Raw genomic sequence first — 15,771 nt, 5'->3', positions numbered from 1 at the left:
TATTATTATACTTCTGAAATATGGCACATTTCCCCCTAAGATCAGGAACAGGACAAAGATACTCATATTCATCATTTCTATTCATCATTATAAAGCAGTTGAGGTGAAAAGAAAAAAACCCACAAAGTTTAGAAACCAAGTTAAGACGTTTTGGGGTGCCTGGATGGCTCAGTCAGTTAAGCATCCAACTCTTGATCTCAAGGTCATGAGTTGAATCCCTGCGTTGGGCTCCACACTGGGCGTGGAGCCTACTTAAAAAAAGAAAAAGGAGGGGGAGAATCAAGTAAGACTTTCTTTCGTAACTGACAGGATTGTATACACAGAAAATCCAAAATAATCCACAAACTATTTGAATAATATTTCAAATAATAATTTAATTTATGAATGTCATTGGATAAAAAGATCAAAGTACAAAAAGAAATTGTAATTCGCGCTAGCTGAAAAATAAAAAAGGAAATAAATAAAAATATTTAGAAAGCAAAACATACCACATACCTAGAAATAAATTAAAAATATTCAAGACCTCTACAATTAAACCATGAAATACTGTTAAGAGAAATTACAGACAACCTTGGTAAATGGATGATTATATTATGTTCAATTGGAAGACTCAGTATCATAAAGATGTCAATTTCATTCAGGTTATTGCATCAAGTCAATGCCAATTCCAAGCATACTCTCAGCATATTTGTGAAAATTGATAAGGAAATTCTAAAAATATAGAAACAAATGAAGAATAAAAAAATTGTCTCACTCCCAGATTTCCCTACATACTACAAAGCAACATAGAGATTGAGAAGCCATCTTTAGCAATCTAAAGATATGTTAACAGATGGCATCTAACCTTTATGAAAGGATTTCTACAATTACTTAGCCCTTGTTGAGTTACCAGACTTCAGTTCCCCACTATTGCTAAGACCACAGTAAGCACAACATGCTAGCAGACAAGATTACCTCTATTCCCATATCCGCACTTGTCCACTGCTGCCTCCTCCCCTCTCTGTATACATGACAATTGTCAGGACTCTGATTCAGTGCAGACTCTACTATGGTTTCTGGATGAGCATGGGAGCCTGCCTTAAACAAATCGGGACACTGCACTGTGACTCGATAACAATTAGCAAGTGAGCCAGTCAGATTCTATTATAATCAACATATTGGAGTTATTCAAAAAGGCCATCGATTCTTTCCTCCCTGAGACTTCAACATGGAAAGAAAGAGCCTGGATCTTCTGGGACCTACAGCAGAGAGAAATAGCCTGCCTGGAAGAATAGCTAACCCAAAAATGCACAGTCAAGACACACAGACAGAATTCATCAAGATAATAAACTCTTTATAGCTTACAAAAATGAGAAGTGAAAAGAGAGGCCAGAGACTGGGAAATGTTATTTGTAATATATGTATATGTAATATACGTAACATATACACACACACATATATAAAGGTTTTATATACGTATGTATATGTACTTAGATATAGAGATACACATACATACAATAAAGGATAAACACCTAGAAACCCTTGAAATAAAAAAGGAACCAAGCATGGGTGAAATGCTTCAACAGGATGCCCTCATAAAAGGTATCCAACAAGCACGTAAAACGTACTTCTCATCCTTACATATCAGGTAACTGCAAACTAAAACCAAAGCAGGATGTTACCATATCCTCTGCTGGATGGCTGAAATTAGAAAGTTTGGCCAGCTAAATGGAATAATCACAATTTCCACACATTGCTTTTAGGATGATAGGTGTAATCTACCTTTTTGAAAAACTGCAGTAACTATCGAAACTAAAGATAAAGTCTACCCAGTGATCTCATTCCTACATACAAAACGTATATCAAGAGAAATGAGTGTTAAGTCTGTGAAAGGAGCAATTAAAACGTAAACCAGACACCACACTAAGAAACCAAACACGTAATTGTACATATTGTATTTAAGCACTTAAAGATCAAGAAAATCAAGAATAAGCAAACCTAATAAATTGAATGAAAAGTCAAAATTGTGGTTTCCTTTGTGGAACAATTATTGACAAGGCAGATAAATAAACTTTCTGGAATCCTGGAAATGTTCTGATTATCAGGGTGTGTACATAAGAAAAATTTCATCAAGTTATACACTTAGGAGTAGCACACTTCATGCATATTGGTATATATATGCTTTACTAAAAGAGCAGAAAATGATAAAGGGAAAGTGCCATAGGTATACTTTCAGAAATAAAGTGGAAATGTAACAGAAGGGAGAAGTATAGCTAAATGTACCTGAAGAAGCATAAACTAGAGAACTCCTCTTTCTCAAAAAAGCAGAAAAATGTTTGAAGGTGTCAAATATACATCTTCCTCCAGTAAAATAGGATGACACCCTGTCTGATGCTTACAATTATAACTAATCTTCCCTGCCGTCCACAGCGCTTCTCACTTGAGGTCCCAGGGGATTTACATAGCTGTCTTTCCCCTTGAGCAAAGTGACGTGATGGATTGGACCACAGATAACAATCCTGCTCCAAAATGGCGCCAATTCTACATATTCAGGTGATGTGCCAGAGGGACTATAATATCAGCAAAATGACAGTGCTGGAACTTGCCAGAAAATCTAAGAAGCTGTGTATGACCATGATGGAGGAACTTATGGAGAGGTCTACAGAGCTGCTGTCTCTGAGGTTACTGAAGTGAAAACATATAATGTTCTGTTTCAAGCTAGAATTGATTGGTGGGTCCAGTAATCAGGAAAATGAGCCAGAAACTGAAGCCCACCTGGCCCCTATGCATCTGTCTTCATTGGATGGCTCCACTAAATGAAGAATAATGGCTTCTTCTGCCTTCCCATTTCATGCAAACTACTTTCAACAACTCTAACCTGGAACTGGATGAAGGAAATGATTTTGAGAAATGAAGTCCCAACCATGGCCAACACATACAAGCCAGCTCAACCAACTTTACTTCTAGCTTTCTTCTCACAAGGTCTCTTTTTAAACTCAAAACACTGGGTCCAACTCCCAGCCTTGAGTAAGGACAAAGAACAACATACAAAAACAAGGTATCAGAGGCGACTCTTCTTTGGAGAACTTCGCACTTATTAATTTCTGCTGAAATTGCGTATTAGACAGGAAAAGCTTTTAATAGTAAAAACCGGTAACATCAAAAACTAGAAGTTCTTAGTTTAAAAAAAAAAAAAAGAAAGAAAGAAAGAAAAAGAAAAGGAGCACCTGAGTGGCTCAGTCCGTTAAACATCTGACTTCAGCTCAGATCATCATCTCAAGGGTTGTGGGTTCAAGCCCCACATCGGGCTCACTGCTGTCAGCCGGTCAGCACAAAGCCCGCTTCAGATACTCTATTCTCCTTCTCTGTGCCCCTCCCCTACTTGCGCTCTCCCCAAAATAAATAAGTATGAAAAAAGAAAAAAGAGAAAAGAAAAAAATACCGAGTAGGCAATTTCCAGTATCTACCATGCTGGATCAAAATGAAACTACCAATTACAAGAAAAAAATTACAAAAGAAATCACAAATACCAAAGTGTTGATACCATAATGTTCGTATACTTGGAGAACAATGAGCATTAATTAGAAACTAATTAAAAAAAAAAAAAAAACCACTCCTGCCTGCCTATGAAAAACACCTCAAAAATCCCCTTATGGGTCCAAAAGATTTTGTTATGAAGAACATTTACGTCTCAGCCCAAATAAAAGTACCTCACAATTTAAGCATGGTTAGAGCTGAAAAAGTATTAGAGGAAAACTTATCACTTCAAATATTCACACCAGAAAACAGAAAGTGAAAATCAATGAGCCAGCAGTCCACTTTCAAGGTGAGTCACTGATCTGCACTTCTAGTTAAGCTTCCTTATCCACAGTGATGTTCATTGAAGGTATTACCACAGGTTTACATACACAGGTTTCTCTCAGCTGTGAGTTCTCGAGTCTTCAAACAGATAAGCAACAACTTCCTGCTTTCTTACATTCATAGGGTATCTCCGCAATGTTAGACGGAGGATGTGAAAATGCCTTGAAGATACTCCCATATTTCTGACATTTATGTATTTTCTCTGCTGTGAGTTTTCACATGTCTTCGAAAATAGGCAGGGCACACAAAGGCTTTCCCACATTCCTTACATTCATAGGGTTTCTCTCCAGTGTGGCTTCTTACATGTCTTCGAAAGGATGAGGGACAACTGAAGGCTTTCCCACACTCCAGACATTCAAAGGGCTTCTCTCCAGTGTGCATTCTTGCATGGACAGTAAGGTATGAAGAATGGCGAAAGGCTTTTCCACATTCCTTACATTCATAGGGCTTCTCCCCAGTGTGTGTTCTCATGTGGATCCTAAGGGCTGAGGGATAAATGAAGGCTTTTCCACATTTCTTACATTCATAAGGTTTCTCTCCAGTGTGAGTTCTTATATGTACTGTAAGGTGGGAGGAACTAATAAAGGCTTTCCCACATTCCTTACATTCATAAGGCTTCTCTCCACTGTGAGTTCTTAAATGTTCCGTGAGGGATGAAGAACGGCTAAAGGCCTTCCCACATTCCTTACATTCATATTGTATCTTTCCAGTGTGATCTCTCACGTGTGCTCTGAAGGATGAGGGACAACTGAAGGCTTTTCCACATTCCTTACATTCATAGGGTTTCTCTCTACTTTGATTTTTCACGTGTGTATTCAGGGAAGTGGGAAGATAGAAGGCTTTTCCACATTCCAGACATTCATAGGGTTTCTCTCCAGTGTGTTTTCTCATGTGGATACTTAAGGAGGAGGGACAATTGTAGGCTTTCCCACATTCCTTACATTTATATGGTTTGTCTCCTGTGTGTGTTCTGACGTGGACAGTGAGTTTTGAGGACTCACTGAAGGCCTTCCCACACTCTTTACATTCGTAAGGCTTCTCTCCAGTATGAATTCTTATGTGTATTATAAGGTGAGAGGAAGAACTAAAGGCCTTCCCACATTCCTTACATTCATATGGCTTATCTCCACTATGAATCCTCTTGTGTTTGGAGAGTGAGGAGGAACAACTAAAGGCCTTCCCACATTCCCGACATTCATAAGGCTTATCTCCACTATGAATCCTTTTGTGTTCCGTGAGGGATGAAGAACAGCTAAAGGTCTTTCCACATTCTTTACATTCATAGTTCGTCTTTCCAGTGTGAATCTTCATATGTGCCCTAAAGAATGAAGAACAAGCGAAGGCTTTCATACACTCCTTACATTCATAGGGTTTCCCTTCAGTGGGAGTTTTCACATGCTTCTTAAAACAAGCAAGAAAATGAAAAGCTTTCCCACATTCTTTACACTGATAGGGTTTGCTTCCGGCGTGAGACCTGATGTGATTTTTAAGGGATAGATGATCTGTGAAGGCCGTTTTACACTCACGGCATTCATAGGACTTTACTTCAGTAGTTCTCTTCAGTATATTCAGATGTGAGATTTGGCTGAAGGTTTGTCCACGCCAATTTTCTTCACTGTGTTCATTGATGTTCTCCACCACGGGGCTTCTTTTAAAAATAAAAAGCACATTATTAGTGGTAAATAAATTTTTACCATTTTCAGGAATTATGTACATTTTCTGCCCCATCAAATTACAAGTTCAAAGTTCTCCCAGAGGGCTCTACCATAGCCAATATTATCAATGAGTTGTTTTGACTTATATAATTTTTCTGATAATTGCTTACAACTGAACTATGTGTCAAATAGTGAAGATCTCAATGTAATTTTCAAAAAAAAAAAATCTTGGAAAGATTCTTTATGAATTCACAATTTTTGACCAAGTTCTATATACATGTTTTTTTAAGTTTTATGACATTTTAAGATCCTCTCCTCAGGCACTACTTTTTCTTACTTACCTCAAATGTCTCTCACGGTTTTTGTTCTGATAATAAATACCCCGGTATTCCCCGTTTTTGTGTAAAATGGATGACGAAGAATCATTCCTTTTGAATCTAACTATCTTCTGTTCATTGGATATTTTTTGTCCATAAGTATCTTGTGGAGTAACTGATTCTCTAGTTTTAAGTTGAGTCTCAAAACCTGAAACAAAAAAGTAAAGGCACCTATAAGCAAAGGACTTCTGGAAGTGTGGCTGTTTCAGGACTTTGGTAATAATATGCACAATGGTCAAAATGGTATGCAAATAAGAAATAATTCTATGAAGACTAGGACTGATAGTGACACAAATAGGGAATTATTAGGAGAACAAAACACAAAGGAACCGGATAAAGTGCACATGACCAAATACTAACTTACAAGAGGAAATACAGATCTTTCCAAGAACAAGGATACTGTGAGAATACTGATAAAAAAATCAAAACAAGGAATCTGGAAGATCAGACCCCTCAAACAAAACAAAATTTTGCTCTGCTTTTATTAGATTTTTCCAAACGTAATATCCCCCCAACCAGGATAGTTTCTCCCAAGGATTCTTGCCTTCCTGGTGCTCCCCCTGGATAGGTCCTCTTTCCACTGTTTCCAGGTCCTCCTCTTGTTTCCACTGGGAGATCAGATACGGCGTGTGGAGTGGATACCCTAGTAATGCAGAAAGGCTTATCATGACGGAAAACAATGACAAACCATGAACATTTCCATGACAGTCAAAATTTTGCTCTTCTGATACTTTAATTATGGGCAAGGTAAATTTAATTTCAACAAGACGTCAAAAAAGTTTTTCAAGTGGGGGCACGGTAGGGGGGGTTGACAGTGACACAGACAATGACACAGCCTCTGATTTCTAGAACCAATGTGACAATCATATCTAAACTTCAATATTAGAAGCCGGTCTGATACTCAGGACCCTTTGTTCTCCTGTTGAATATAAAAATCTCACAGAATACCAATCTTAAACAAGGTTATGCTGAGACCACGATAAAATTAAGCAAAACAAGGCCACTATGTAATTTAATCTAAGGGTGACCCCCCCCTCCCCCCGCAATACACACACACTACTCCGTAATAAAATTTCTACCTCTTTTTGTCAGCATCCAATCTAAAGTGACCACCTGTGGACTGAACAGTGTCCCTTGAAAATTTATGTCCAAACAGATCAATGAAACAGAACAGAGAGCCCAGAAATAGACCTACATAAACACAGTCAGCTGATCTTTGACAAAGGAGCAAAGGTAATAGAGAAGATAGTCTTTTCAACAAAGACTGAAACAACTAGACCCCAACATGGAAAAAAATTAACCTAGACACAGACTTTTACACTTTTCACAAAAATCAACTCAAAAAGGGATCACATGGATCAAAGACCTAAATGTAAAGTGCAAAACTATGAAATACCTGGAAGAAAACATAGGAGAAAATCTAGATGACCTAGGGTCTGGAGATGACTTCTTAGATACAATACCAAAGGCATGACCCATAAGAGAAATTCACAAGCTGGACTACATTAAAATTAAAAAAGTATTGCTCTGCAAAAGATACTGGCAAGAGAATGAAAAGATAAGCCACAGACTGGGAGAAAACATCTAGAAAAGACACATCTGATAAAGGACTGTTATCCAAAATAAATAATTTTTTTAAAGTTTATTTATTTAAGTAATCTCTACACCCATGTGGGACTCAAACTCACAACCCCGAGATCAAGAGCCACATGCTCTACTGACTAAGCCAGCCAGGCACCCCCATTAACAAAGAACTCTTAAAATTCAACAATAAGAAAACAAACAACCTGAGTAAAAAGCGGGCCAAAGACCTCAACAGACACCTCACCAAAGAAGAGATACAGATGACAAATAAACATACGAAAATATAGTTCAAAATGTCATCAGGAAAACACAAATTGAAACAATGAGATACTACCACACGCTTATGAGAACAGCTAATATCCAGAACACTGACACCAACAAACGCTGGCAAGGAACTCTCATTTGTTGCTGGAGGGAATGCAAATAGGGACACCCACTTTGGAAGATAGTATGATAGGGCAATCACACTTCTTGGAATTTACCCAAAGGAGATGAAAACATGTCCACACAAAAACCTGCACACACAGGTTTACCGCAGCTTTATTCAAAACTGCCCAAGCATCGAAACAATTAAGATGTCCTTCATGGGGCTCCTGGGTGGCTCAGTCGGTTGAGCATCCGACTTCGGCTCAGATCATGATCTCGCAGTTTGTGAGTTCGAGCCCCGTGTCGGGCTCTGTGCTGACAGCTTGGAGCCTGGAGCCTGCTTCGGATTCTGTGTCTCCCTCTCTCTGCCCTTTCCCCACTCATGCTCTGTCTCTCTCTGTTTCTCAAAGATGAATAAACGTTAAAAAAAAAAAAAATTAAAAAAAAAAGATGTCATTCAGTGGGTGAATGGATAACTAAAACTGTGGTACATCCAGACAATGAAATATCATTCAGAACCAAAAAGAAATGAACTATCAAGCCACAAAAAGACATGGAAGAATCATAAATGCATATTACTAAGTGAAAGAAGCCACGGGAAAACCGATACGATTTGGTCCATATGATTCCAACTACATGACATTCTGGAAAAGCCAAAACTATGAATACAGTAAAAAGATCAGTGGCTGCCACAGGTTAGAGGGGAAGAAGAGATGAACTGACAAAGCAAAGAGAATTTTAAGGCAGTTAAACCACTCTGTATGATACTATAATGATTGATATATATACCATTACGTATTTGTCCAAACCACATAATGTATAACACCAAGAGTGAATCCTAATGTAAACTATGGATGCAGGGTGATGATGATGTGTCAATTCAGGTTTGTCAGTTGTAACAAATGTACCACTCTGGTAGATGTTGATAGCAGAAGACACACTGTACCTGTACAGGGGCAGGGCATATATGAGAAATCTCTGCATCTACTGCTCCATTCTGCTGTGAATCTACAACTGCTCTAAAAACAAGTGTCTTAAAACAAAATGTCAGGGACACCTGGGTGGCTCAGTCGGTTAAGTGACTCTTGATTTCAGCTCAGGTCATGATCCCAGCCAGGGTCATGGGATCAGGCCTCTCGTCAGGCTCCTCGCTGAGCATGGAGCCTGCTTAAAATTTTCTCTCCCTCTCCCTCTCCCCCCCTTCCTCTCCCCCCCTAGCGTGCGTTCTGTCTAAAATTTAAAAAAAAAGTCATGTTCACTTGAAACCTCAGAATGTTACTTTGGAAATAGGGTCTTTGTAGATATAATCAAGTAAAGATGAAGTTACACTGGATTGAAGTGGGTCTTCAATCCATTGACTAGTGTCCTTATAAGGATTAACATAAAAAGGGAAAAAGGCCATGTGAAGATAAAGGCAAAGATTAGAGGGGCGCCTGGGTTGCTCAGTGGATTGAATGTCCGACTTTGGCTCAGGTCATGATCTCACAGTTCATGAGTTCGAGCCCCACATCGGGCTCTCTGCTGTCAGCACAAAGCCTGCTTTGGACCCTATTTCCCTCTTTCCCTCTGCACCTCCCCAGCTCCTGCTCTCTCTCTTAAAAATTAATAAACATTTTCTTTTAAAAAAGGCAAAGATTAGAATGAGAGAGCTGCATGGGGCACCTGGCTGGCTCAGTTGGTGGAGCATGCAACTTTTGATCGTGGGGTTGTGGGTCCGAGCCCCACATTGGGTGGAGAGATTATTTAAAAAGAAAATCTTAAAAAAAAAAAAAAAAAGAATGATATGCTGTGTACCAAGAAACACCCAGGATTGCTGGCAACCACCAGAAGCTGGGAAGAGACGGGAGAAATTTTCCCATAGAGCCTCCAAAAGGAGTCTGGCCTTATATTTCCAGTCTCCAGAAATATGAAATAAGTCTCTGCTGTTTTTAGCCACAGTTTGTGGTACTTTGTTATGAAAGGCCTAGGAAACTAATACAGCCAGCTTCCACAGGCCCATCCCCAAATCACTCAACCAAAGCACAAACCCTATAATATGTACTTTTTAACACCTTTCTGAGACATACCACAGCTCCCCAGGTCACTGAGTAATAAACCCCACTTGTTTACAGGTATGTTCCTGGTAGTCTCTGAGTAAAGAACACTGACATCAATAAAATTATCCTAAGGACCGAAACCACAAACCTCCCCAAGACCCAAAGGGATGCCCGAAGTCTATGCCCACACTTTCAACACGTAATAAGCATCAACGCTTTTAACCACAAGAAAAAGACAGTTCACTACACAGATGTTTATTTTCATGAAGAAACCACTAGACACAGTAAGTTCCTTGGAGTCAGTGAGTGTCTGTCGTATTTACCACTATATTCTAATTCCTCAGTCCAAATCCTAGAACAAGGTCAATTAGTAAAATTGTTTTCTCAACAACTAAATGAAGGAATGTTGCCACTCTTACCTAATGAGGCCAGGTTCTGGAAGTTTTCCAGCATCACATCTCGGTAGAGGTTCCTCTGAGCAAGATCCAGCAGAGCCCACTCCTCCTGGGTAAAGTCCACAGCCACATCCTCAAAGACCACTGAGTCCTAAAACACACCACACATATTCTCTTCAGGAAGGTACCAACTCTCCCCATATATGCAGAACTGATGAGGTTGATAATACTGGGGAACTGAGAACTAACTAACTCATAGTAAGTTCTGAAGATACTATGGTCTCCTGACATCTACCCCAGAATGCAGTCATCAGATCTTTTGCTCTCCCCGTAACTCTCTTCCTAACTGATCCAATCCTGTCTCACGCATCTAACTACACTTCTAAATGTTAAATTTATCTTTTCCACAGTTTGATGGTGACCAATTCCAGTCTTATAATAATCCAGAACAGTCCAGAGCATATGGCTGAAATGAGAGAAATGCTCTAGAAATGAAATAAATTCCACATTGACACCAGCAGTTACTTGTTACAGAAACAATTTCACCTGCTTCCTTCTTTCCCACCATAGCACTGAGCACAACATGAAACACTGGGTCATATCGCAATGAGGTTTAAATGCATAAAAACACACCGAGGAACAGAGAGCCCTTCTTTTTTTCACTAACCTGAGACCCAGGGGACTGCAGAAATACAACTTTCATGTCAGGCCCACAGCTAGCCATATTTTCTTGTCCTCTAGGCCAGGGGTCAGCAAACTATAGCACATGGGCTAAATCCAGCCTACTATTTGCTTGTGTAAATAAAGTTTTACTGGACCACAATAAAACATTTGTTTAAGTACCGTCTGGGGCTGCTCTAGGCTAAATTGGCAGTTCAATTGCAATAGAGACTCTATAGCCTTCAGAGCCTAAAATACTTACTATGTGGCCCAACAGAGAAGCAGACTGCTGACCACTGCTCCACACAATTAGGAGGTCAATGACCTAGCGGAATGGAAAATTCTTTTGGCGAATTATTAGCCCCAACTTACCTGTGTCATATTTTTCTGCAACTCAGCAGCTCTTTCTTCTTTCATGCTCCCTTCATGAAGAAAGCCAGAGTACTGAGAAGTTAGAGCTGAAGCAAGAGAAAGAAGACACGAGAATCCAGATCTCCCCACAACTCACGAGGCGAGATGCTACGGCAGGTCCATTATGAGGGACCACGCCCCTCAAAACAAACACACACGCACACAGCCCCAAGACACCCAACCAAACACACACTGATCTGCTAAGAAGGTGAAGTAATCTTATCTCCTCTAGAGCTAGAAACTCTTTAGAGCTAGAAACCATTGCTGTGGTCCGTGTTGATCATTAAAAAAAAAAAAAGGTTAAACGTCCCATTTTGTAAGTTAACTGAAATTTTTAAAAGTTTAGCTGTCAATTTTCCCATGATAATGAAAAGCAAAACCTATGACACGATGCCTTCAACCATAAAAATACACACTGTGTCAAATCCAAAACAGCACTTATATATCCAACTTCTGGGGGCTCCACTCCCGACATTTCTTTTCCCAGCCTCTGACCACCGAATCCTCCCTCCAGGGGCTGCAGGGTCTCTGAAACTTGGTTTTTGAGAAAGAGCATCAACCGACTCAATTCCACGTGTCGGAGGCAGTGAAGACTGCCATGCTTGACTCTCTTGCTAAAGTTTGCCTGTACAGAGGACCGCAGCAGCAGGGCAAGAACACCTCAAGTTAGCAAAATAGGTCATCTCCGACGGCGTTCTCTGCAGCTGTTACGCAAACTTAAAATAACAAAAACGCAACCGTTTTGTCCGTGCAGTGGATCCAGCAGTATGTTTTAAATCTAGTAAAAACCGCAACATCCTTTACTACATTAGTAACGTGCCATTTGAGCGACCATGATGTGAGAATGACTTTGCCAAGAGCTTTCCTCTCAGAGAAGCTCTGCAAACCACATATTACAACTAGTTTAGAGTTGAGAAATCTTAGCATCGATTAACCACATACTCAATGCTACTCAGTCAGAAAGGGCGTATATACTACATATACAGGCGTGTGAATGCAGGCCTATTTTCCTTCAGAGCCTAAAATCCCAATGGGCGTATTTCTGAACACAGACCTTACAATTTAGTTGTTAATGAGGCTGTTATTACTAACATTACCAGAGTCTGGCCTGGAACCCTGCTGTGCACTCTAGAGAGTACACAAACGAAGTATTCTACTGAAATGTTTTATCTTCGTGAGCTCCTTCTCTTGACTAAGCCTCCTGTCTTGAGCAAGGACACTTCCCGTAAGGCCCTTACCTCTTGCTTCTTTATTTCATATTTACTTAGGTAATATTTACCCTGATCCCACTACATACAGTCACAGGGGATATAGCACTAAACAGAACAGAAAAGTCCTGAAGCACAGGGATGTTATAATCTTTTAAAGGAGGGGAATAAACAGAGAAACATATCAGGTAGTGGTACGTGATACATAGTAAGGTAGCCAGCACAGTATAGGGATAGAGAGGCACACACCTATTTACCTTTAGTGAGACAGGACTACTTTTGTGGCAGGGAAGAAGTAGAAAATTAAAAGAAGTGTTTCAGGTGCACCTGGGTGGCTCAGTGGGTTAAGCTTGCAACTCTTAATTTTGGCTCAGGTCATGATCTCACAGTTGTGAGATCAAGCCTCACATGCAGGCTCGACGCTAAGCGTGGAGCAGGCTTAGGATTCTCTTTCTCCCTTTCTGCCCCTCTCGCTCATGCTCGCTCTCTCTAAATAAATAAACATTAAAAAAAAAAAAAAAGAAGTGTTTCAGAGAACACTGGAAATCCACAGCTGGTATGATTTATATATTTATAAATATCATCAACTCCAGACGAAAAAAAATCAGTAATGGTGGGCTAACGATTAATTTAAAGGTTGGAAAAAGAACAGCACAAACGTTCAGAAAAATGAAAATAAGACAAAACTAATGATATTTTTTAAAATTAATAAAAAGAGGGGCGCCTGGGTGGCTCAGTCAGTTAAGTGTCCAACTTCAGCTCAGGTCATGATCTCAGGGTCCGTGAGCTCAAGCCCCATGTCAGACTCTGTGCTGACAACTCGGAGCCTGGAGACTGCTTCAGATTCTGTGTCTCCCTCTCTCTCTGCCCCTCCCCCACTCACTCTCTGTCTCTCAAAAATAAATAAATGCTAAAAAAAATTTTTTTAACAAAAAGAATAAAAACTAAAAATGTGCCCTTTGAAAACTAATGAAATCAACATACCTTTAGCAATTTTAATAGAATTATGAATGGGTCACAACCACAGATGTTGCAGGGAGAATATAACCAAAATATTAAGGAAACATATATGAAAATGTACAGACATGAATGAATTTCTAAAAGAAGTATAACTTTCTAGCGACATTCTTTTTTTTTTTTTTTTAATGTTTATTTATTAACGAGAGACAGAGATACAGAGCATGAGCAGGGGAGGGGTAGAGAGATGGGGAGACACAGAATCTGAAGTAGGCTCCAGGCTCCAAGCTGTCAGCACAGAGCCCGCGACGCAGGGCTCGAACAGGGCTCGAACTCACCAACTGGGAGATCATGACCTGAGCCGAGGTTGGTCACCTAACCGACTGAGCCACCCAGGCGCCCCTTTCTGGCAACATTCTAAAATAAATACAAAACTTGATTACAACCAGCTCTTAATTAAACAAAACAGTAGTTTAAAACATGCCCACAAAGGAAATATAAATTACAAATTGTTTCACAGGCAAGTTCACCAAATAAGTAAAGGGTTCCTAATTCCATTGCAGGGGTGGAAAATATGATTTTCCTGAATGTTTCCAAGACCAGAAAAGTACAACTCAAAATAAAATAGGCAAGATCTCATTCATACATATGAATGCAAGGTAATATAAAAATATTAGTGCAGTCAAGAAATGAATAGTGGTTAAAAACTGAATCTTCAATTAATATAATCATCACATTAACAGAAAACCATGACTATTCCTCTTAGATACAAAATAGTGACTGATCTCTATGAATATCCATTGGTGATAATTTAACCCACCAAAATTAGAGAACAGCTTTAGTTGGAAAAAGTAATTATTATCTACAAACATCTACAGCAAACATCCTATTTAACTGCTGAAATGATAGAATAACTCTGGGATCAGGAACAAGGCAAGGATGCAAATTATACACTATTCTAGTACTGTCTGTCTACCGTAGTGGAAGTCCTAGCAAATACCCTAAAGAAATAAAAGGAAGGGGCGCCTGGGTGGCTCAGTCGGTTAAGCCACTGGCTCTAGATTTCCGCTGAGGTCATGATCTCAGGGATGGGGAGATCCAGATCCGGCCCCTACGTTGAGAGCAAAGAGTCTGCTTGGGATATTCTCTCTGTCTCTCTCTCTCTCTGCCCCTCACCTGTTCGTGCTTTCTCCCTCAAACAAATAAACATTAAAAAGAAAGAAAGAAAGAAAAAGAAAGAAAGAGAGAAAGAAAGAAAGAAAGAAAGAAAGAAAGAAAGAGGAATGCAAGGTACAAGAATAAAAGAGAAAATGCTGAGAATGGCACAAGACCGCACTCTCGGTATGAAATTCAAAACAATCTACAAATAAATGATTAAAATTTATAGCTGCATTCCACGAGGGAGGGGTAACAGGGATAGTAAGTAATCAGTTCACATTTATGTACCTGGATATAATGTATCAAATGGATGCCCACAGGCAAGGTAAAGTTCTCCGATCAAATATCTCCTGCCCCAGGAGGGGAGAGATGGGAACGGAGTTGAAGCAAATGTCACCACCCCGTGCTCACCGAACACGCTGAAATCCAGACCAACGTACAGACGAGGTGGAGGCGCTCGTCCCCGTAACCCGAATGGCAGGGATGCTTTTACACTCTGAGAAGACACCAAAAGATGCTTTGGAAGGCCGATTAAATACGAAGGTGGTTCTCTAACTCTAACCTACAGCCGACTCACCCAGGCTGCTGGACGCAGCCCAGAGCTCCGGATTCAGTGAGTTCGGGACGAACGGCGGCCTGCCGCTGGGTTCCAGCGGGGATAGGAGGCACGGCCGAGAGGCCGTCCTGTAAATGCCGACCTCTCCGCCTCCAGCGGGTCGGACCTGGCGCTGGCCAGGGGCAGCCGAGAAGGACACGAACGGAGGTAATTAACTACCTCAGACTCGAGACGGGGACCGAAGAGAGATGGCCGCCAGCTCGCGCAGGCGCATGAGTCCACTTCTGCTTCCGGTTTCTGGGCCTCGCACAGCGTAAGGGGCGGAGCCTCGGTAGCTGAGCCGTAAGATTACGAGGGGGGTGGTCGGGCGGGAGGCGTCTCTTTCTGGCCGCGAGTGGAAGAGAATTGCTAGTTTTCTTCTGGGGAGAGAGGCGGTTGAGCCCTGGGGGCGAATCAGCGCAGGATTTGGAATTGGACGGGACTGGGGGGGCATCAGGTCCGTGGCGACGTTTGGTTGATTAGGACTGTGGGGCGGAGCTGGGTCGAGACAACGCCTAGGGGCGTGGCT

At 40.6% G+C, this 15,771-nt stretch overlaps 1 protein-coding gene across 1 annotated transcript; it reads right to left on the bottom strand.

Moving 5' to 3' along the window:
• Positions 1-354: 354 nt before the first annotated feature.
• LOC106979027 (zinc finger protein 699) lies at positions 355-15,771 on the bottom strand. Its single transcript, XM_027050129.2, has 6 exons — positions 14,936-15,771; positions 11,286-11,371; positions 10,278-10,404; positions 6,417-6,515; positions 5,837-6,020; positions 355-5,488 (listed from the first exon to the last, which is right to left on the bottom strand). The coding sequence occupies exons 2-6, from the start codon at positions 11,328-11,330 to the stop codon at positions 4,030-4,032; spliced, it is 1,914 nt and encodes a 637-aa protein (XP_026905930.1). The 5' UTR covers positions 11,331-11,371; positions 14,936-15,771; the 3' UTR covers positions 355-4,029.

Source organism: Acinonyx jubatus, chromosome A2 (genome assembly GCF_027475565.1).
Source record: "Acinonyx jubatus isolate Ajub_Pintada_27869175 chromosome A2, VMU_Ajub_asm_v1.0, whole genome shotgun sequence".
NCBI lineage: Eukaryota > Metazoa > Chordata > Mammalia > Carnivora > Felidae > Acinonyx > Acinonyx jubatus.
Note: the sequence above shows the minus strand (reverse complement) of the source record. Positions and strands in the feature narration are given on the sequence as shown.